The sequence below is a fragment of the Lutjanus erythropterus genome, chromosome 18 (assembly GCF_056507025.1).
Source record: "Lutjanus erythropterus isolate fLutEry1 chromosome 18, fLutEry1.hap2, whole genome shotgun sequence".
In the NCBI taxonomy this organism is placed as follows: domain Eukaryota; kingdom Metazoa; phylum Chordata; class Actinopteri; order Lutjaniformes; family Lutjanidae; genus Lutjanus; species Lutjanus erythropterus.
In genome coordinates, this window is record NC_139334.1 from 9,809,949 (window position 1) to 9,834,767 (window position 24,819).

Here is a 24,819-nt window from a genome sequence, read left to right on the forward strand (position 1 = left end):
TTCTTTACACAAGTAAAAGAATACAGGCTCTGAAATATGAGTATAGCAGTAAAAAAGCTGTTTTGACCCAAAGCTAAATAAACTGCATCTTTTACATTTTTTTCATCTTGTTTGTCTTGTTACATCTTTTTATGTCATTTTACTTTTTTTGTCATGAGGCGTTTTTTTCCATTTTGTTATGTTTTTAACTTCGTTACATCTTTTTTGTCTTGTCATGTCTTGTTACACTTTTAGCTTTAATCTTTATGTCTTGTTGCATCTTTTTTGTCTTGTTACACCTATTATCATTTTTTCACATCTTTTTTTGTCCTGTTACGTCGTGTTGTGTCTTTTTGTCATTTTATGCCTCGTTAGGTCATTATTGTCCTCTTACTTCTTATATGCACTGATGGATAGGTTAAGAACTTGTTGTTGCATCCATTTAGGTTGATGTCAGTCTTGATGTTGGGATGGCAATTTGTGCAATGATGCAAAATAAATATAATCAAAAACACCCCTCACATACATTCAAACTGAAGTAACAAGCCTGTTTGAAAATATGTGGCATAGAAAGTACAGATATTAATAAACATTTGTCCAAAAAATAAAATACGGATTTCTGAAACCTCTAAAGTACAGTAACACCGTATTTGTGCTTAATTACTTCCCACCTATGAAGGTTTCCACCTGAATTTGTGACATTAGAGACGTTGGACTCTCTGACGTTATGTGAGTGAGTGAGGTACATAATCAGTGGCGGATTTTCTTCTTTTTTTCCTCCTCAGCTTGAAAATAATAGAAATGTCCTTGTGGGAGACCTTGGTCTGTGCCGACTCCCGTTTCCACTCCAATTGTTCTGTCAATAACTCATACGGCAGAGGCCAAATCCATAACAAAGCCGTGATTACTTTCATCAAACTGAGTGAGAGAAAAACCTTAGCGGGTCAGAAGGAGGAAGTCGAACCTGCTCTCACATTTTGGTCTTATGGCTTTCTATCAGTTCTATCAGTGATTTACACGTGGTTTGTTTTGCATTAATAATGTTCTGATATCACAAACACATAAGCAGGTCCTCTAAACCAAGTATCCTATATCGTCTACCAGAGCGAGAAGCCTTTATTAATCCCAGCTTCCTTCTCAACTACTTACACATGTCAGGCAACATGAGCCTAATTTACTTAGACACTCCAATATCCAGCTTTGAATTTGACACTGCTGCATTTGCTTTAAAGGGAAATTGGTGTTCATTAACAGAAAAGACAGTAGGAAGGGAGTGCTGGAGCTTTTAAGCTTAATAATCATCAGAATCGATCGGGTTCAGGCCAGAGAGAGGCAGTGGCGATGCTGCAATAGGGTGGTAACACGAGAAATGACTAACACGGTTATTCCCACGCTTCGGAGGCACAGCTGGCAGCGAGGAGCAAATTCACATTCATAAATGTGTTATTTGTTTCCACAGTGAGGGCTGTGGGTTTGAATAATGCTGTGGCTGTCACTGAATCAGGGTTTCAGTCGATTTTCTGTTTGAATCAGTCATTTGTTTTTACATTCATTCATTACTGATGTTTTTTTTTCAATACACCTTAACAAGTATGAGAAATACATTGAATTACAGCCTACATGAGCTCTAAAGTGAAGAGCAAACTCCCACACACTTTGCTTTTAATTGCAATAAATTTTATCCAAGATACGTTTCAGTCCTTAGACTGTGATGAGGTAGAGCTGATGAGTCAGCACCTCCTCAGATGAGGCCAGTCAGGGACCATGAACTGTCAGACAGTCAGTTTGACAGTCTGCAAGTGTGAAGCCTATTAGACGGCACGTCTCTCCATCAAAAATGGACATTCACATTCTGTAATGGACAACAACTACTTCAATTTATATACAAACATTCATTAATATAAATAAAATTCAGATAAATTTATCCAAAATCACCTCTTCCATATGATAATATTAGTCTAATAGTAGATATCAGGGTAACACTGTCAGTAGGTTGTCATAGTTTCAAAAATAAATATCCACATTCAATAATATAACGGCAGACATAGGAAACAATAAAATAAAATGAAATAATATGAATGTAGGAAATTTCATTGACTGTTACAATTAACATACTACAAAAACATAAGGATTATAATTACTCAAAGTAAAGATGTGCAGCCATGTCATATTTCAGTTATAAAATCCTATTGCAGTCAGTCAGACTCAGTGGACAGCAGTAGAGGAGGTTGTACCAGCGTCTGGTTCATCACTGACATTCAGCACCAGAGGTGAGAGTGCAGCGGATCAGCCAACAAACATGAGTTGCGCCGCCTGGCGTCGCGCTGCCTTCCATTTTCATTACCCTTCTTCTCTTTCATCACTGTTGATTTTTCTAGTTTGGTCATTTTGAGGCAAGACTCAAAGGTTTACATCCTGCCATGTGGTTGCTCCTGCATTTGTTTTTGTGAAACAACACAGCGAAAAAGTGAGCGCACGAGTGATGACTGATGAAACAGCAGTAAATATTGCACTGAAAAGTTAATGACTTAAGTGATGTTCATTTTCTGTTGGGTTAGCATCCTCAGTGGAACCACACAAATGATGCATAATCATTTTCCAATGGGACAGTTAGAATGTCTCTCCTAGATTTGACTTATTATGCACTGAAAAGGTAATTATATTAGTCAGTAACTGCTCATTTAATCTTATTCAAGAAAATTAGAGATACATAACTTGTTACATGACTTTCCATTACTCCTCCCAGCTTTTCCAAATGCTGCCTTTCTTATGGCACATTTTTCGTGTGAACACATAGAATGCAACATCATGAATGCCTTCGAGGAGGGATGGTCCAAAAATGCCCGATTATTCACATTTGTATGATTTGATGATGATTTATTGCCTGAAGACTAGAAAGGCAAGCAAAAGAGAGAGATCAGGGGGACCAGCAAAGAGGAAGCTATGACAGTTCATTTTCCTCTCTGCCTTCAGTTGTGGCCACTCAGAAGATTTTTTGTCTTTGGATATTGCTGAACAACATGTCACACAAACTACTTTGTTTGAAGCATACTGAGGCCTTTAGTGGCTAACTTGCTAAGAAGTCACAACTTCAAAATAAGGCAATTTGGGATTCGCTGTTAGGTTTCTCTCTTTTGTCTTCTTTTTGATAAACTCAGTCCTCTCTTCATCTTTCATGACATTCAGCGCCTGTGAAAAAAGTAAATTTGCTCCACGCCAGGTGGAAGTCACTCTGTTAACAATATTTATATATTTATATTAAAAAATAATGAATTTTCTGCGTCAGGATCCATTAATTATAAATGCACTTGCATTATAAGAAAGGAGGTGCATTAGCAGATGTTAAGTTACAATCAATGTCCAAGGCTCTGCAGAGTTTTACCTCAGTAATACAAAGTCATCAGTGTCCTGCTTTCCAAAAACAGACATTTTGCAGACTTCGCTGCTGTGGTGAGACGGTCTTATTTGGGTTTTCAGATTCCAATACTTTCCCCCTTCTCGCTCTGTTTTATTCTTTTAGTTATTCTTTCTGTATGATATTTTATTCATAGGTTCTGATAGGAATATCCTAAACCCTGGTGAGAGAAGTGCTTTTAGCAGTTGTTGTTGTTGTAGAGAAAATAACTAGAAAATTCTGATGTCTGATTCTGAAGTCCCAAAGCAGGTGTGAACTTTGTGAGTAGATCACCTTCACAAACCCTTGCCAAATTACAGCCAGCTGTCACGCACAGATAGCACACAGCCGGGGATGAAAACAGAAAAGGACACTTCACTTCACTTTGAAATATGTTGAGAGGATATTAGATCACAAAGCATGGCTAGTCCCTTTCTAGGAAGCTTATTCAATAATTCAAGGGGGGTGTGATGGTTAGGTTGCAAATTCTAGTTTTGCAGACATAATAGATGGTTCATTTTTGGCTCCCCTGAGGTGACCAGAATAAAAGATTTATGTGCAAATTTGGTCGCTGCCTGGCAATGCATTAGCTGGCACTGAAGGTGGTCTGTTGACAGTATAGATAATCAATCAGCGGTGAGTAAGGATTCAGTGTCATAAAACATCAATTGTAGCTCTCACATTTTACTGTCTATTGATTGCATCATTTAGTCAGTCAATCAACCTTTAAGGTAACACAGCTCGGTAGCACGTCCTGTGATGAAACACGTTTTTCTGCCTGTGATGAAGCTGAGGGTTCCCCGACCACCTCGGGCCTCATTCAGTTTCATTAAAAGACGGTGAGAGGATGATAATTGGTGGAGTGGTGAGCAAGAGGATGACAGTGTGACAACGACCGGCGCGCTGCTGACATGTCCTCTGTGGGATCCTACACTCTGAGAAATAAGGGTTCCAAAAGGGTTCTCCCTGAAGTGCTGAGCTTCTACAAAGAAATCTGATTCTTAAGACCCTTTTTGAAGAAATAGTTTTTCAAGGATTCTTTGAATGACTAAAGGTTCAAATTAAGAACCATTTTCAGTTCTCCAAGTTTGTTTGAATCCCGTTTATTTTAATTTACAAAGAACCCCAAAATAAACGGGTTGTCAGTAGAACCTGCAAGGTGGGTTCTAGTTCTACCTTGGTGGAATCCCCTAAGTGGGTTCTTGTTAGCACCCAGAAGGTGGAAATGTTCTGGATAGAACCAGGGTGCTCTGCAGAACTGCTCATAGGAGGTTCTGGGTGAAGCTGTCAAAGCAGAGCCTTGAGGAATTTTCCACCAGGAACCAAAAAGGGTTTTCCAATGGGGACTCTATTGTAGTAGAGTGTTAGAAATAAGAGTTCAAAAGGGTTCTTCCTGAAGGTCTGAGGTTCTACCGAAAACCATCTGATTCTGAAAAAAAACTTTTTAATGAAACCATTTGTCAAGGTTCTTTTTCAATCCAAAAAGAAAACTTTTTGGAGGAAATAGTTCTCAGTAAAGCCCCCTGGGTGGGTTCTAGGTAAAACCCCTAGAATATGAAAATGTCCTCTGTAGAAGCCCCTGAGTGTGTTCTTATAATATAAAAAGATTCTTGGTAGAACACCAAGCTGAAGAACCTTTATGGTTCTAGTTAGCACCTTTATTTCTCAGAGTTTCTCCAGAAGAGGAGTCATCCCCACAGGGTGAAGGCAGCAAAACACATTACAGGTGTGTGGCGCCGCCAGCTGCCCCATGGCTCTGTGAGATGAGATTTTCCCTCCACATGTCAGCCCAGCCCAAATTTCATTACCTGTACCTGCAAGTTGGAAGTAACAAGGCTTTATTGCCAGCATTGGAAATCTGTCACCCAGCGAGTGAACAGAGTTGTTGTCATAGCACCTCCACGGACTTGAAATGATGCTCAGCGAGAAATATCCTAACGCTCCTCGGTAATACACACAGAGCTGCTGGAAAATGACAGCGGGTTCAGCTGTGAGAGTTTCCAACGATCTGTGAGGGTGCAGACGCACATTTTCCCCCTGTGCTCCACTACGCCTACTCTCTCTCTCTGTAACAGCCCTTTTCACTTAGTCCCTCTGTTGTCACAGTAACACTCCTTGCCCCTAAAAGCCTGTCAGCATTCTCACACTCGCGGGGGAGAACCAACACAGGTAATAAGGACATCAGGTCTGCGGTAAGAGTAGTGTGTGAGTGACAGTCGTACCACAGTGGAAAGAGGGGGAAGGGACGGAGCTTAATGATACACAGCAGAGCTATAAAAATCCTCTCTTATTCCACTAGTCATGACAGGAAATCCATGCATCTCGAAAGGTCAAGGCCCGCTCTTATGCTGTGATTGCATGTGAGCATAAGAGCAGTCGAGGAACAGAGCTGAGAAACAGTTTAATTTTGAGCTGAGGTAGAAAATGTGCGGAGGATTGAAACACACCGTCTCCTGAGAAAGGAGGAAGGAATTAGGAGCAGAGGGCGTTATACAATGATAATGTTACACTAAGAAAAGAAGGAACATTCCTTTAAATGTAAACTTGGCTAAGCTTTTTAAGATGCGATGCGTCATTTGGCTGTGAAGTCCCTCTACCATGATACACACTGACACCATACTGTACACCCATTCAACAGTTTACCAATGGCAGACTAAAGAACCATCTGTGTGTGTTGTAATGAATGGAGCTGAGCACAGATGGGAGAGGCTGGACATGCCCACCACTTGTATTTGATTGTTACCAGAGAACATATCTTGTCATCCCAAACGATTGCCTTGGATGCTGGCTTCATGTCTGTTGTGGCAGGCCTATCAAATATCATGCATCAATGCAGAATCTGGTGTAAATATTGAACGGAAGAAGTTACGTTGTGTTGCTTAGTCATCAGTTTGTGAAATAGTAACAAAATGTAAAACACAGGGCATTCCCATGTGAGGCTAATAGTCAGTGTTGGCAGTGTTGATTGTCTTAAAGATGTTTATATGCATACATATATGAGACAAATTGTCACGACCAAGCAGAACAAAAAAACTGCCAGCTCACAGAAGAGGTGCACAGTCTGACAGTCACAAATTGCTCTGAACCATCAAGACGTTTCCTGAGGTGAAGCTCTCTGTTTGCTGAGCTGCCGTTATCAAGTTTGACTGTGACTGGCTCAGCTGTTTCAGAACAATGAGACCAGTGATGTGCCTAGCTGAGAGACTACTTAATAATCACCACACCAGCTGATCTGTATTCACCTTCATCCAGCACTTTGCACATTGTGCTGCAGAAAGTTCATGAACCAAAATAGATAGTGCACCCTGAATATGTTCCCAAACGGACAGACACCACAGATGCATGACCTGCCACCTTGTGACTGGCATTTATTTCTCTAATTTCAACCAAGGGTGCAAAATATTAAACTTTTGCGCCCCCCTGAACGGATAATAGATTAGTTTGAGAGTTTCCTGAAGAAAAAAAGGAAAATTCATGTCCACATACACTAATGGAATAGTTTGATGACAGTTTGTGGTCATTCCATGAACTGTCATGAGACTCTGTAAAATTATGGCACCCACCAGCCTCTCCCTTCCTCAGAGTTGAGTAAACTCAGCATTGAGAGTTTGTCTCCTGTGTGTCAGACATCAAGAATGGGCTTGTGGGCCCAGCGAGGGACGAGGCAGACCTGGGCTTGATGACGCTTCCTCTCCTCTCGCTCTCTCTCTGTAACCCAATTACCACCAGACCTTAAGGAATGGGACCAGCAGGAGTGAAGTGTCAGGGGACGATGCCGACATCAAAGATAGACAGATGGTCCTGAGGTTTTACCACCTCAAACCAATCTCCTGCAGATATTATTACACGATTAGCTGCTGCAGTGCCCCAGATAGGAAGCCAGAATGAAGATGTATTGATCGAGAAAGTGGAAAAGCTTCAAACTGAACTTAAATTCAGTATCACCCTTTCAAACAGGCAGCAACAGCCTCCATGAGTCGCTGAGCTCCTAAATTGGCAGCAGCGGAGAGAACTGGACCCAGTCTGAGGCCCCTCATAGGGGCTCTAAACAGTGAGCATCCTCACCCACATCCTCAAAATAGCAAAGTGTTTTCCACTGCCTCTCACCCGTCACTGTCACACACCACTGTTGATTTCCACTTTTACATTTTAGCAGCTTACCTCTGTCTTGCATAACAGTGAACACGCTGTGACTTAGAGGTGAGATTTTTCCTGTGACTGAGAGAAACGCTGATAAATGATAGAAAACCCTCTCTGGAAACAACTTTGAATCTGACAATCATGCAGGCAGTTAGCAGCAGATGCTTTTTGCCTGGTGCAATCTGTCGCATCCCACCTCTCCCTCGCTGTTGTTTTTTCATTACTCTGCATGCAAATAGTCTTCCTTTGCTTTTCTTACCTAATTACAGACTAGTGGCTGTTGGGACACTAAAGCTTATTAGGATCTGAACCTTTACAGAGTCCCACAGGCACTCAGAATTCAGGTGGTGTGAGAGGTGTTTGCAGTGAAAGTATCCTCCCTGCATGTAAATTGCTGTTTGTAAATGATCTCTAAGGTAAATCTTGCAGAGGAGTGAACTGCAGGTAATTTGATTCTCCCCCTCCAGAGCAAATGACCTTTTGTGGTTTGTTGTAGCTGTGGTTCATTTTTGACATACGATAAAACCGACATCAGAGAAAATCCAACCTGTAAAAGCAGGCAGTCGAATGTTTGGCTGCTGCTGCCCTTCATTTCAGACGGTGACTCTTTGAAAAGTAGCCCCCGTATCTGCACAGGCCACTTTGTTCTAGAGTGGACTATCTATTCAGAGGGGCAACAGACTCCTGTTTTCCCTGCACTCAAGCCCTTAGCAACCCATGGAGTATCTAACAACAGACATTTACAAGAGTGGAGATGATCTTTTTCTGTCCTCCTTGAGTCTCATCAACAGAGAGGTGACCTGATGAGTCACAGTGGTTTGTGGGTAGGCTTATACTCTCCTGAGTGGAGCCAGTCTTAGCCTGGCAGTGTTTCCATTTGTATTTTACACACAAGGATTTTGCCAAATCTAAAGCTCTGCTTTAAAGGGATAGTTGGGGTTATTTGATGTGGCATTGTATGAGGTTCTTATCAATAATCAGTGCATGCATGCATCAGACTTTTTTCTGATATCATAACACACTGCCCACACAAGAACCACTCATTCATTCACTCATTCACTATGCTGCAACCTACAGACCTTCAATCAAGTTAACAGCGCTATTGACAGTGTTTTGTGGATGTGGATATTGTTTGGAAGTGTACTGATGCAAGTCTATCTATAGAATCCATAGAATCCACTATCCATAGACATCCAATAGGCTTAACTATAAAGCCTCCAAACTCCAAACCAACCAAACTCCACAGGCAAAATAATTCATTTTATCTCACAGCACAGAGTTGCTGAGCTACTCCTGCATCTGAACTAACCAAAGTCACACAATAACACAAGCTAACTCACAGATTTAGGCAGTGGCACACCACCAACTGTTCCCATGTGAGGTAAAATTACTGATTTCAATGGAGTTTGATTGATTTGGAGGGAGTGGTATTTGGCTTATCGGCAGTTTCCCATCAGAAAGGACTGTCTGATGGCAAGGTAAAGTAGTAGAAATATTCTAAATATAGCATACTTTTTTTTTAGGTCGGCCTGTTTTTTAAGGGGCTAAAATGCATTTTGCTGCTGACCGTGTCCACAGCAGTACATTGCTTAGCATCCATACTGGTATTCTCTGTTTCTCCAATATATATAGTATTATAGCTAATATTCTGACATATCAATAAGTACTTCGTACAATCGAACTTCAAATAATCCAAACTCCCTTTAAAGTATCTCCTTTTGATTTAGAGGAGTTTATTAATCCCTCTTTTTTTTTTTAAAGCGAGTCAGAAAGCACTGACAACAAGATTATCCCTCCCGCCCAAAGAGCTCAATCTGTAATTGTAATTTAGTCAAGCTGGCTTCCTGCCCATGCTAGAGCCGAACTTGACAAACTTTTAATTGCTTGGCTCCTCTTGCCGCTGCGTTGCCATGGAGATGGGGAATCTAAGCTGACACACACTCACCCATCCCATCTCCAAAATCTCCACATCGCGCCCACGTCAGTTACCATAAGGGATCCTCAACTGGCCCGAACAAGTGACAAACGTCCTCATCAACACTCTCTGTCCCAACATATGGGTCTGGTTGGTTCAAAGAGAGGCAGTCGGACACTTCTGGATCTGAGCATGTTTCCCTGAGGAGCATCCAGCTTGGGTGGGCAATCAAGCGGCGGCTAATTAGACTCCTCGTATAGTTCTGTACCTCTGGGCCTCTTTGTCTGGACAGGGTCTCTGTTGTGTTGTGGCCACTTGAGCTAAAGAGAGCGCTAATGTCTGGTATGTGATTAAATTAAACATGAATCCACAGGGCAACACCTGACGAGAGGAAAGAATGCGACTGATAATTGTGACTTAATTGCACTGGCTGTTTCACAGGAATAGATGTATACAGTGAAAAGGGCTTCATCACTTCAATGGATTGTCTAAATGTTTGCTGAAAACTGCTTCTTCAGCCATTTAACAGAACAATACAGACACGTGCTCCAGCATATATTTAGCCTTTGGCAGGCTTTTGACCTTTCACCACCAAAATCTAATCAGTTCATCCTTTAGTTCAAGGAGACATTTGTGACACGTTTGAAGAGTCTGTTCTTGAGATATTGCAGAATGGGATGGACATACAGGCAACCTGAACACGTAAAAATCATAGTTTTTTTTTTTCTTTGACCCTTTTGAGGGTGGAAAAGGGCTGCACCAATCTGTCATTTACTGTAAATAGCAATGCACCACACACAGGCTCACTTGGCTCTTAAAAACAATGGGAGGTGATGCTCTGATTGGTTTCATTCATATATTGTACAACCTCTTTGCACCTTGCACCTTACCTTGTGCACAGATTGTGCACTGTTTAGATAGAAAAGTGGATTTGGAAACGCCCTAAATGCCTGTGCGCAATGCACCTTAGGCACTGTGCTATAGATTGTTTAAATAGGGCATGTTATATTTTCGGGCTGTCCGTGCATCTTGTGAAAGTGATAGCTCGTGAACGCCTTGAGGGAATTTCTTCAAATTTGGGACAGATGTCCATTTACACTCATTTGGATTGGATTAGATTTTGGTGATCAAATGTCAAAGGTCAGTGTGACCTCGCAAAACATGTTTTTGGCCATAACTCAGGACTTCATAGACTAGTTGTGGTAAAACTTTCTTACTGTAAATTAGTCACTGGAATCATACATGTAAAGTGGTACCTTCCATTTGCCAAAATGTACACTTAGTATTTTACTTTTATTCATTTCTTTTGAAGTCTTCAGCACATATTTTATGAGTCTGGACAGACATGGATGTAAAGAGCAGTTTGATCGGTTGGCATACAATTGCAAGGCTGTAATTCTAATTTAATATAGGCAAAATGTATCGCAATACACCATTATGAATAAAGCATTGCCATTCTTTCTAAAATCGTAACTCATATCACAGTTGCAATATCTGTTAAAATAACCATAATATTTCTTTTTCATATCATTAAGCCCTACTGGAAAATACAAATTTCGAATTAATTATCCCCTAAAACAGTCATTCAACTGTGGTATGTGATTAAATTATACATGAATCCACAGGGCAGCGCCTGATTAGAGTGAAGACTGTGACTGAAACTGGCTGGTTCACAGGAATGGATGTACACAGTAAACAATCGCTACAATGGATTGTTTACATGTTTGCTGCTTCATGTTGCTGAGAGAACCTGAAGAAATCATTTAGCAGAACAACACAGAGATGTGTTCCAGCATGCGTTTAACCTTCAGCGGGGTTTTCTACAAGTGATGTAACGCTGCAGATTTGAGTGAATAGGATTCCTTTTCCCCCACGTTCAAACAATTAACTATAGTGCATTTACAATCCATCGCCACTAATGATTACAGGGATTACATATGAAAGGTATTGGCGAAAAGGAAAATGGCTTCACTGGAGTGTAAAAGGCATTTTTCTCAGCTGCAGGACCTGATGGGAAAACAGTTGTTTATTGCACCAAAGAAAAGCCTTCCCCTGCAGGGCATTCCTGTGGAGAAGGCAATTTGGAGAAGAAATGGATCAGTGAATGTGTCTCTTTCACAACCATTAGGACATAGTTGATGCCTCACTGAAATGCAATATTAGATGTAGCAGGTGATGTGTTTTTGTTTTTTCAGTAATGACGAGAGCTGACAAGAGCTTTCAAGCAACTGTTTGTTTTTGTGCACATGCTGGACACGTGTATTACAGGCATTATAAAAAGACTATTTCACCTGTTCTGATCTCATAAATATTAATAATAATAAGTCATACCACATCAAAAGTCTTAAGAAATTTAAGTGGAGACAAGCAACCAGAATTGTGTTTTGCATTAGACATGAAGCTGCATGCAGTACTGTACATGTACAAAAGAAAACTCTTCTGAGCACATTTAACTTATGTTCATCACTGCCAACATTTGTTGATTAGTGTCAATTTGGCAGTTAAAAATAAAAAAAGAATCCAAATTCCAAAATAATCGGGACGTTGTGTAAACATAAAAAACAAATGCAATGATTTGCAATTCCTTTTTGAATTCAATTCAACTTAACACAGTGCAATGGTGCAAGATATTTTATGTTCAAACTGTGAAACTTTGTTGATCTGAATTCTAAATTCTGAATTTGATGCCTGCCGCACATACTTGGTACAGGGACATGTTTACCACTGTGTCCCGTCACCTGGGAACTGAGGACACTAATTGTTGAAGTTTTCAAAGTTAAAATCTGTCTGATTCTTGCTTGATGTATGACTTCAGGTGCTCAACAGTCAGGGTTCTCTGTCGTCCTTCTTTGCGCTTCATCATACATTTTCAGTGGGAGACAGGACTGAAGTCTGGACTGAAGGAAGGCAAGTCTATTAGCCAAACTCTTTTACTATGAAGCCACGCTGTTGTAACACATGCAGAATGAGTCTTGGCATATGTCTTGGTGACATGAGCAGCAACATATCTGAAAAAGACATTGTGTAGATGGCAGCACATGTTGATCCAAAACCTGTATGTACTTTAGAGCATTAATGAGGCCTTCACAGATGTGACAGTTACCCATGATGCCATGGCCTCTAACATATCCACATACTATCACAGTCGCTGGCTTTTCCTCTTTACCCAATCTGGATGGTCCTTCTCTTCTTTAGCGTGGAGGTCACGACATCCATGATCTCCACTTTCCATCAGCCCATCTCAGCTGAGCTCAGGCCCAGAAATGTTGTGTGTTTCTGGATGTTGATATGTTGCTTTGCCTTGCATGGTAGAGTCTTTTTTGAGCATTCCACAACTTTAACAGTCTTTTGTAACGTTTTTGAAACATGTTGCAGGTATCCCATTCAGACTGAGTGTATATTTAGAAAAAAGTTAATCAGTTTGAACGTTAAATATCATGTCATGGAGTAATAAACATTTGTCAGATTCTCTGTAATTTTTATGAGGTTCAACCCAGTACTAAAAAGTAATTGAGGACTTTTTTTTTTTTTTTTTTCACTCATTCAGATCACACTGAGGACACAAAATCCTCTGAGATTGTTGATGTTGCAATTTATGTGAGGTTGACCCACACTTTTGGGTAAAATGCCTGGACTAATGACTGTGCATGGGTATGTGTCAGTGCATGATGGAGCATGTGCAAATGTGATTCATTCACACGTCTCCGAAGCGGTATAAGTTTCCAACCATCACACTGGGCTGGCAGGGCTTTTCCAGTCTGCTGTGCTGCTCCTTGTGCGGCTGTCAGTGTCTCTCCCCGGTGTGTCAGATCCAGCAGAGAAGCTCTCACAGCTCCCTCATCATGACTTGGCATGCTAAGAGAGTTGGATGGCGGTGGCAGTGGGAAGGAGAGAAAGCGGCGGTGGTGGTGAAGGGGGGGGGGTCTTCTCTCTCCAGCAGGCTTTATTCTCACCTCGTTCCCCAGGGCACCGCACACCAGCTGGAACTCACTTAATTATGCACCCAGTATGGCGCAGAGGTCAAAATGGCACTCAAAAAAAGTACTGTGTGACAGGTTGTGTACTTGGGAGAAGTTTCTCCATAATTCACCAAGTTATAGGCCAGAACAAAATGTGTGCAATGAATTTATAGGTAATTGTTCTGTGTTTTGCAGTTATAAAAACAAATTCTGTACATTGTGAACTTTATTGTACAATGTGATGTGGCATGAAGACATGAACAAAATATGCTTGAAAACTGCAGTATATTGGTGTTATTGAGAGGAAAGTAGCTTGTGCCCTGTTGTAAATTGGTGTGCAGGTGAATGAGGAGAATTAGAGAAACTTTTAGTCAGTCTCAATGTGATTGTTTGTCAGCAAATGCAAAGTCAGTTTTTACTTCCCTTTTTACTCACTTTATTCATATGAGACCAATTGAACATATTTTTTTAAAGTTAGTGAACATCTTACAGACCCTTTTAGTGTTGACGTCATGATTGTGTCACAGTGTTAGTTGGAGGCAAAACAAAGAAAAAAACTGAAGGTAAACACCTCAGAGTAGTGGGCCACATTACCCAGAGAAGATGTCATCTTGCTGTGTTGCTGGGTGCCGGAATCAAAGTAGTAATGGCTCAAAATTGAAGTTTTATCGAATACCATCTGCCACTACCAGTCAAAAAAAAACAAAGACAGCTGTGGTTAATTGCAATAAGCTGGGAGGTGTGTGCGGACTGCAACAAAATGAACAAAACAAACTCACAAAATGTCGAGAAAGCAAACATTTTCACACCTATTTTCCTTATTTAACTGAAAAATACAGCCTAACACCTTTTGATTTCAAGGTTCTCTCTGTTACCAAAGACAAGCTTTAATTACCTTGTTGACTCTGTGAAGCACACTTCATTCAAAGTCGACAGACAGAAACAAAATAAAACTCATTACAACTGTCTTGGTCAATCTTTCCACTGTTAAAACAATCGCCAACTTTGGTTTGGTGGAAATAAATTCTCCACAATGTTAAATGTGAAAATAGTTTGGCTGTACAGGTGTTTCAAATACCGATGAGAAAAAGAAATCCAACCACTCCAACCCTAAAGCAGTTGTGGAAAGATATAAAAAATATTTTCAAAAAACTGATGTGTACATTTGCAAAAACACATCCTTTAAAAATATCAAATGTCCAAGTTAACAAGAAGTGCACATGAATCAAAAAGGAAACCCACAGACCAACTGCTGAGTGAGGTTACTATGCTAGCGGTGTCCTACTAGCCCACAAGTGTCTGGAAACATAAGCACCACATAAGACAATGCTTGTGACAACACACTAAGGGTGAAAACATGCTTTGCGAAGCCTGCTGTTCTATGAGCCGGTGGGTCTGTGGCTCAGTGCTGCCACAGTTGCTGTGAAGGAACAGAGATAAAATTTAAAGCTTGATAATTCTTTAACACCCTGCAGCAGTCTGCAATCCAAACGACAGACAAAAAGAAAGTGTCCAATTTAGTAGTGCTTTGAGGTAAGAGAAGAATTATAATATATTATAAAGTTCATTTGATGGAGCGCAGTGCAGAACAGTCCATCTAGGCCGAAGCTAAGTGACCCAGCAACTGACTTAAGGCGAGTTAAAGGGCAAATCAGCAGATGTACTATAAGGCAAGGAGTGGCTTTAGGTCTTTTAGGCTTTAGGGAAAAAATCCAGATGACGGGGTGAATGAGCTGCAGTGGAGGAAAGTACAGCAAAGGATTCTGCGTGAAGTAGTGTTGTAGCCAAACCACCTTAAGTGAGACCAAGTCATGACCACAACCAGAGCATACTGTGAACGAGACAAGACCAAGACTTTGAGGGGTTGAGACCAAGGCGGGGTGAGACTGAGTCAAGATCTGTCAGTGGAGTCACAGCTCTACCTCTCTGAACCCAGCGCGGTGTGGATCATTTATGTTGGAGCTGACATTAGGCAGTGTTGATGTAACGTAACTATATAATCAGTTAAGAGGTTGGTTGTACCTTAAGCAGGAAATATTACATCCAATCATAGCAGTGATGTAACAAAAAACCTCTTGGAAGAAAACATTCATTCAGCTATGAATATATACAGTATCTGTGCTGAGGTCAGATGATGAATAATCATTACTTCAATATTTCAGTTTACTGTTGAAGGGTATTAAGTTAAGGCAGATTGATATTTATATCAGACTCTAGAGTATTATAGACCTTGAACTGTAGACTCCTAGTACGGTATTGATTATTTTAATAAATATTTAAATACCAATATGGTACATTTGAGAAAAAGATCTTTTAATACTACGAGCTATTATTTTCTCTCGAGATTATAACAAAACAAAGCAAGAAGAAGGGAGCACAAGCCTTCTTTTGTTATATCAGGAACATTATGTCATGATGCTGTTGTATTTCCACTGAGCAGTAAAATCCAGCCAGCTGCTCTCATTAATAATAGCATTATGCATAATCTAATGCAGTCCTAGTAATTCTTAATGCAGTGATTCCCAAAGTGTGGGCTGCGGACCACTGGTGGGCCATGAAGGCCCTGCAGGTGGGTCTTTAGAGGTCATGAAAAATAAATAAAAACAGTTAGAATTTGTTTGAAATTACCATAAAATATTTCTAATTTATTTAAAAAGAAAGAAATCAGAAGTAACAGTTCAGTTTGGACTGTGGTATTCTTAAGTTTGGGAATGGCTGTCCTAATCCATTTAAAATATGAGTTTGTTGTTGTTCTGTGCTATTTGTTTTTATTATGGAGTAGGTTTTTAACACTAAAATCATTAGAAAAATGCATATTTTTTCTAATATATGGCTTTTGAGTACTTTTGAAATACAGGTTAACCAGGATAAGGGCTGCTTCAGGTGTCTGAGAATGACTTGGCAAAAACTTTTCAAAGCCTCATCACTATTTCATCTTCATTCAGCTCTCATCGACACGTCATAATTATCTCCAGGCCAGAAATTTATCATTTTGCCCGTCACCTGGACATCCATCGTTTTTCCTCACAGACCCAAATTTCTTTCAACAATGACAAGTGTGCCTGAGCCCGCTGATGACTGCTGAATCATTGATGGCGCTATTACCGCCTGATACATCTTTTAGCAGCAGCTGTCTCATTTCTGAAGACTGGGCCAGTTTTTAATAGCTTCATCTCTGGCCATTTTTGGAAAAAGGGCCACAGTGTTTCAATTAGTAGGAGAAGTGAATGTTTCCATACTTAACAGGCTGCCTACCAGAGTTCAACATGTCACACTTAACTTGATGGTTATTTATGTCACAGACGCTCTCATTTAGATGGCTTTATTTCACTTCATTAAGTCCCAATTACAAAACCATGTTCCAGGAAGTAGTGACATCTTGTTTTAAATATTAGAGCGCACAGGCCTGTCCTGACATTAATGTGGAGTAACTCCTCTTCATTAAAGATCAGTATGGTCCTTTAATACGATAGTAGGATTTATTAACATTGGTGGGCTTGCACATTGTAACCTCCCCTTCCAAGTGTGCAGGAGAACCTACTGTGGCTGTGAAACTCACAAAAAACATGAAAGGCCCTAAACTAGAGCCAGTGTTTGGTTTGTCCATTCTGGGCTACTGTAGAAACATGGCAGTGCGACAAGGTGGAGAACACAGACCACAGAAAGTGCAATGACAAAAGTCATGTGATGCACTGCGGCCGAAAAGGACTTTTTCCCCCTGAGTTTACACTGTGAAAGAAGCAGCTGTCAAATGAAAGATACATTTTTTGGGACCATAACAACCCCTACAAAATGTCCCGAAATGCAGTGGCCACAAGTACATTTTTGGTGGCCCAAATCTAAACTTATGTAAAAACAATACAGAAAATGCAGTTTAATGCTGCTTAACACAGGCTTCCTTAACTGTGACACTTTTGATCTCAACTTTTCCCATTAATTGTGATGAAAACAGACTTCACACACCACAGTACTTAACATCCCTAAATATATCATATTCTAGTCAATGAAACTCTTGCTTCTATTCAATCCTAAATTTTCATCGCTTTTTTTCATAGTTTTATAGCCTTTTGTGTTCCTTTTTCTTCTGTGCGGATCTTGTCAGCAATTTGGGTCGGCTTAATAACCCATACTTCAATAGCCCCAGCAGATAGTTAGCCAGTGAAGAGTACTGTTTATTATTTTCACAAAAACACGACAGTTCTTATATTCAGGTGATTATACAGTAATGAAAACATACTTAGGAATATTTCGATTTCAGCCATAGTCTGCTGGTAGATCCTCATAAATCTGAACCTTTAACTGGTGGCCCTGGATGTTGTTATAGTTGTACTTCACCTCTAGCTGCTCCCTCACATTCCCCCTACACCTTTACTCTCCTAAATGTGCCACACAGAGTGATAAGATGGACAAATGACAACATATACACACACACCTACACACAAACACACACAGATCTACACACAAACACACACAGCCATGCATTGGTACAAATCTGCACACACAAGTGCTGCAAATGCAAACATACAGTGGCAAGACACACAAGTGTTCTCCTGATAATCATTTATAGAGCACGGTGGCGAGGGGCAAAGTGCTGTTATCGCATGCTAGCAGCAATTTTCAGCTCTCAGAAACCCTCCACACCAAGCTGCAAACACCATTAGCTTGTACATCCAGGAGATACGACATGCGCTTTCTATAGCTGTGCCAAGTACTTCTTGTCTGCTGTCATCCTATAGAGAGATAATGAGTTCTTCTGTCTATACTGCTACACCCAGTCTAGGGTCCATTATTATACGAGAACAAAAGGACTTAATCCTTTCCATGTTGTTGTGTCTCGGGGGATTTGCAGAGTCCTTCAGAGTTGTATTGAACAGCGTTGATTTCAAAGCTTTTTTTTCTCTTGTTGTTCTCCGTGGAAGGTTTTGTCTTCAAAAGCCAAGATGGTGATGTTTCAGTGCTAATCCGCAGTGCCCCTGATTGTGCTCATGTAAAACTGTTTATATGCTCACATGTAGGCGAAAAGCAGGCCTAAAATACCAAGTTTCTGCTCACAGCACAGAGGGCAGAAGCAGCTCTTTCTTATTCTCCCCACCCTCCCCTCACTGTGTGAGATTTATCAACAAGAGTTGAGGCAGTAATTCTCCATAGTGGATGTTCAATAATTCATGCCAAGACACTCTCTCAAGCTTATGGTGAGAGATTGGTAATTGTCTTGCCACGCAGTGCTCTCTCCCTCCTCTCTGCTCTGCATTATGTGTGTTATTAAATCCATATACATCTGGGTGTTTTGTTGTAGATTTATGGGGCGTGTGTATGAATCATCCATTTAATGTTTTGCCAAGGAGGATGATTACCTTTGATTGTAATGGTGGTTGAGTAAATATGCTATAGCATGCTGCACTCTGCTTGTTTTTACTCTACGATGCACTTTTCCAAAAGATATTGTTTGCACACTATCATTTTAGGGCTACAGCATGTTGCAGAATGAAAGAAGAATAAGATGTACAGTGGACTGAGGATGTATCAAATCTATAAATGCTGGTGAAAGGCGATAAAAAAAGCCTTTATGCATAATGCTGGCCATTCAGGTAGATATGGTGAAATGCACGTTTGAAACACATTAGCTAGATGGGCAAAATGTTGGTCAGATTGAACATTCTGTAATTTTTGGAACATCAAAACCTGAGAATTGTGAACATTTAAATGGTTATACAGTGTATTCATGCAAAGGCACACATGTAACCCATTGCCAAGTAAAGGTTGATGCACATATTGTCTGATAACAAATGCCTGAGTAATCACATATAATTGCTAACAAAAGTACAACCAAGGTAGCGGTTCTGTGTGGTTGTACTTAACCACAGCAAATTTTTGAGTGAATGTCATCACACTAACATTCTCACAAGGAGAATGCTAATATGCAGATGTTTAATATGTATAATGTTTTCCATGTTCACTATCTAAGACTAAGATTTGCTACTTAGCACTAAATGAAAACTGCAGCTGAATCTGATAGGGATATCATAACCCTAAACACATGGGAAAGATTATTTAGATTATGACCTGTTAAGAATTTATATAAATTCAAGGGGAACACAAATGTCTGTACGAAATTTAATGATAATCCCTCCTATCCTTCATTTATGATAAATTAAGTAATTTGATGCAGTGACACTAAGTATAACGTTGTGTGGATCTCACCTCATTTCTAGTCTGAGCTAGCTACTGGGTGCTAGTTACATGTTGCAATTGAATTCTTGCAGTTTGCTCATTTCTTTTTCACATGTGGCTATATTATCGCCTTCAGGTATGTCTATCAAGGTCATTTGCATACAGCAGCAACACATAAACACACCAGCAACGTGGATCACACAGCAGAACCGGCTGGGTTTTGTATAACAAAGCTATCACAGTTTGTGCTGCAGTGTACCTTTTCACATAAAACAACATGAAAAACAATTATCCTCTTTTAATTTACTACTCTCGGCCTTTACATTCCTTAACGCTGACAGAGTTTCTCGTGACTGTCCCTCAATATTATAACATGAGTCCAATATTGTCCCAGACTGTGGAAGTAGCCACATTATCCAAGCAGCATGCTAACTTCAAGTTCAACAGGTAACCCTATGGAATAAACAATAAAAAAACACAGGACATGCTTTCAGGTACAATATCATAAGCATGAAGTACCTTCAGTGTTTCAGAGCCTGTCTGCATGCCATAGTGGTGGGAGTTCACTCACAGATATGCTGTGTTAAATGATGAATGAACGGTGGAGGAAAGAGGGAAAGAGGGTACACAAGTATGCTGGAATGGCCTGAACTGGAGCACAGCGTAATGCTGCGTGCCTGTGATCGTGATTTGAAGTCAACTGTGAGTGTGGTGGGATAAGGAGGGAACATGCTATACCCTACTTTGGATGAAAGAAAACGGAAAAAGGCTCTTTAAATTCAGAGTGCGTCGAACCCCCCGAAATTCACCTAATCAGCTTTGTCATACTGTAGCAGTGTGTGTGCTTACTGTGCATATGCATGTGAGTGTGTATGTGTGTGAGCCTTTGAGTGTGTGTTCTTACCAGACAGATGCTTAGGGAGCCATAAAGAATTTAATAGCCAGCGCAGCGACCTTAGCAGCTACTGTAGTACATATGGTTGGCTGCTGATAATACAGCTCAGTGTGCAAAATCAGGATCTTTTTTTTATGGAGATTGATTTCTAGTGAGACTCGGGCAACAGAGCACTGACTGCTCACATCAATACGTGACCTGACCTGACTACTTATGCACATAAACAACATGTTCAAGGACTTGGCCCCAATTTTTCTGTATGTTTGTGTGATTTAGACTCAGTGTATGGATTTCTCTATGTTTGCGTGTGTGTTTGTGCATGTGTGTCCACGTCCTTGAGTGACTGGATGTTCACTTGTTTACTGTATGTGCTCCCTCCTGTGAAGTGTGTGTGCTGAGTGGTGAGCTGTGCTGTGCTGGGCCTAATTTTAGGCTGCTGATGTGTGATGTGTTTGGGGCTCTGGCTGTGTCGGAGGTGTGATGTTTATCTCTGCCTCTGGGGAATAGCTGTGACGGCCTTTTTCAATTGGTCAAAGCTTCTGACCGAAGCCATTTATAGTGTTAAATAAATCAGTGAGTGGCTATATTAACATGCCAGTATGTGCATGTTTTTCAGCAAACAATTCAATGTATTGAGCTTTTGATCCAAGCCCACTTTATGTACAATCTGGATTGATTGATTGGATACTACAAGGTGTCACATTATATCACTGTCAAATCAGGTATGTTTGAATTCAGCAGTTTCGTTTCAACCCTGATCTTCACCTGTGTGGATTTAGCCTCAGGTCAATTTCCAGCATCAATAGTCTGGAGTGCACTGCATATTGCATTTACATTCAGACTCTTAAAGTTGCTATCTGTAGCTGCTAAAGAGATAGATATTAGAATATTTGACAAACCTCAAAATGAATGCTAATGTTTCTCCATGTCTACTGGCTGGGTAACTTTATTAAGTGGTTATATATTAATGATGGATCTACAACTTGTTTTGCTGCCCCCAAGTGGCCAAAATATCAGTTGATGCAGCTTTAAATAAATTTTAAATGCAGTAGTTCCTGTAATTATTGTTTAATCTAAATGTTCCTCCATCAGATGTTTTTCTGTTCTATTACTGTGATACATTTTGTGCTGTTAGAACCATATTTTAAATGGCTGCTTTTTCTTTAAACCTTGAACACACTGTCTCTGGTTCCCCACAGATTGAAGACATTGTTACACGAATACAAGATGAGAAAGCAGGAGGCGTCGCCATCCGGACTGTCAAAAGCTTCCTCTCCAAGATCCCCAGTGTGGTATCAGGTGAGTGTTTGTATGCGTAGGTGTGTGTACATGCCTGTTTACTGTACTGCATTTGAATGCACATTTACATATGCTGCGTGATGTGCTGATAACTGTGTGTGTGTGTGTGCATGTGTGCGTTTTGTTTGACTTAGAGAAAACATACGAGTCAGAATCAGTAAAGCAAATATGACCTTTTGGGCTCATTTAAATTGCTGCTACTACGGTTGGAGGCAGATGATGTCTTTGCCAATAAGACCGCGGCCACTGAGGGAACTGCCTGTGGTGTGACGCTGCCCTTGTCACAACGCAGAAAAGCTACTTTTCTCCTTCTCTTTTCTGTCTGTGTCCCTGTGTGTGTGTGTGTGCACTGTACTCTGTCATGTGTTTGTGTATGAGATGAGTCACCAGTGTTGGACGCGGGGGTCGCTCCCGCTCTCCCAGAGGTTGTTTTCGGAGTCACTCCTTCACGTGGCAGCCCCAGGCGCGATGCCCTCACGATCTCTCTCAGCAGCCTCTGCCAAGCACATAGAGCGGGCCAAATATTGTGCTGTCCAGGAGCAGAAGCAGAGAAAAGAACCTGTTAACATTATGTTATATTTAGACACTTACTCAGCTTTGACAGCTTTGACCCACAGAGACGAGTCACAAAGACTCCCTCGAAGCTCATTTGTGTTTGTGGATTGCAGCTTTTGTCGAAACTATTGCAGATGTGGACGCTGCTTCTAACCAATGTCCTTCTCTGAATACCAGGGGCAGACATTGTTCAGTGGCTGATGAAAAACCTCTCCATTGAGGATCCAGGTATGCCCGCTGAGCAATCTGTCATCACATGTAAGCACAATATAGCTCAATTGAAGAGAAAGGCAATTTCACTCCTGTCTGTGTACCTTCTCTCATGTCAACAGCTGAAGCCATCCACCTTGGGAGTCTGATCGCCGCCCATGGCTACATCTTTCCCATCTCTGACCATGTACTGACGCTTAAAGACGACGGAACCCTTTATCGCTTTCAGGTACCTGGGCTAGGGGGTTCTATAGCCATGTCACTAATATGCCATTCTGTTCCAAATCCCTGCATGTGCTGCACGTGTGTGTATGCAGTTGACAGGCGTAGGGTAAATGCACTTCTTGTTGTGGCTGCACTCTCAATATTATTCTTTTTATTTATGACATTGTGATAGACATTTAATCTGTAACATTTTAATCCATGCACAGCAGAACACATTGTTGGCCTGCAAGTTATTTTTGTTGCATAAAATAATCACTAAGGCTGTGATGAGCTAGTTCTGTTTACAAGTGTGTGCAGCCTTCTGCTGGGATCGCAGCAGCCACCTCTGAACGCGAACAGACTATGGAATCTGTCTAAGTTTAATAGAATGAATTTGAAAACACCAAATGACTTGCTTTAATGAATTTCACTTCTTTACAATATGAAGAATGGTATAGTATAATAGTATAATCTCCATGGGGCCTTTTAGACAGACAATGACAGATCATAGGCAGTAAACTTGGCATTTCATCCTCACAGCTGTAGCAAAGGTCAGGCAGTTTATACTATATTCATTATAATGTTGATTAATATTGAAATGGTGTTCTTCTGCCTCAATAATTAAGAATACCACCAGATACACTAGAGTGGTCAGGTTCCTCTTTGGTAGTGTTGCCTGAAATATGAACAATGTGTTTTGATGGTTGCCGAAATTATACCTTAAAAAGAAGCGAATATCCAAGGAATCCTTACTGTGTTCTGTTCCTGGGAAAGATAGATGTGTCATTTTCGGGAAAAGTATTAATCGCTAGTGCGTACAGCTAACAGGCATAGGCTAAATGCATTGCACTTCTCTTTGTGGCTGCATTTTAGATATTGTTAATTTCATTTTTGACATTGTGATAGCCATTTCAGCAAAAAAGTATTACCGATGCATAGTTGTGATCATGCATATGGAATAAATTCACATGAAAGACATTTTTGTCATCGCCTTCTGGTCACTTTCATTAGGTTTACAGCTATTTTGTTAAATATTCTCTGGCCAAATTCAGTTAGAAACTACATTTATATCAAATGTGCTGTTGGGTTCAAATCCTGGACGAGCCCCCCATTTGTCACAAACTGGCAACATATGTGCCAAAGAGAGGAGACAGGTCAAGTAAAAGTACCGACTGAGTATTTTATTGAAATAAACCAACATGACTATTTACAAAAAGTATGAAATGTGGAGGTGGAAGGCATCAGTATTGAGTAGAATGCATGGATGTGTGAAGAATGTGTATGTGAGTGTTGACAGCAGCAGTAAGGTAAAACCGAAACTTGGAGATGTGGAGCCTAAGAAAGACAGACGGTCAATGAGAACAGGCAGAACAGGTCAGCTGAACCACTACTGGCAGACAGGGAGGGATCCTAACAGTCATATCTAATTTACTGAAAAAAAAACAAAGCTTCCTCATAGAGGAACCCTGAAGTCATGAAAATTGACTATTTATTTAGTACCATAGATACTGGTCAAGCCCTCCTTTGGCACCAGGGGAGGAAAAATCCATGGCCATGGGTACAGAAAGCTCCACCATGGGAGACTCCTTGATATGTGTTGGGAGGCCGATGTATATAGAATAATGATGGTAGTTTATCAGACGGATATGTTTATTGCGTGATGATAATGAGACCAATCCTTGCTAAGCCTATTACTCATCCCACCAAGGTCGATACTCTATATCCCTGCTGGACGCTGCGTCAGAGCAGGAGGTGGGCCGCAGAACAGGACCCACGGGCCGGCCGTGCAGCTTGTCAGAGGGGTGTTTTTTCTTCGCTCTATCTGATCCAGCATGAACTTTGACAGGTCCCTCTGATGGCTATGGGCTCCATGATGACTCATTACTGTGACTGGGCCATTAGCATCCTAATCCGGCCAGCCAGGCAGCCAGGCAGCCAGGCAGCCAGGCAGGCAGGCAGGCAGGCAGGCAGGCAGGCAGGCAAGCTCCCCTATGGGAAGCACTGAGCTGGCTGCACGCTGGCTCTGCACTTTTCACTGTCGCCAGCCTCTTGCCCCTGCTCCTCCCCCTCAATCTACCTCTGAATGCATTTATCTTCA

The 24,819-nt window shown here is 40.9% G+C and overlaps 1 protein-coding gene across 2 annotated transcripts in view; it reads left to right on the forward strand.

The window, feature by feature from the left end:
• LOC146310629 (regulator of G-protein signaling 6-like) overlaps positions 1 to 24,819 on the forward strand; it is a 58,826-nt gene that overhangs the window by 17,293 nt on the left and 16,714 nt on the right. For both annotated transcript variants that reach the window (XM_084742740.1, XM_084742739.1), the window contains exons 3-5: positions 21,653 to 21,752; positions 22,485 to 22,535; positions 22,640 to 22,746. In XM_084742740.1, the coding sequence (XP_084598866.1) occupies positions 21,653 to 21,752; positions 22,485 to 22,535; positions 22,640 to 22,746 (258 nt within the window). The remainder of the gene's footprint in view (positions 1 to 21,652; positions 21,753 to 22,484; positions 22,536 to 22,639; positions 22,747 to 24,819) is intronic.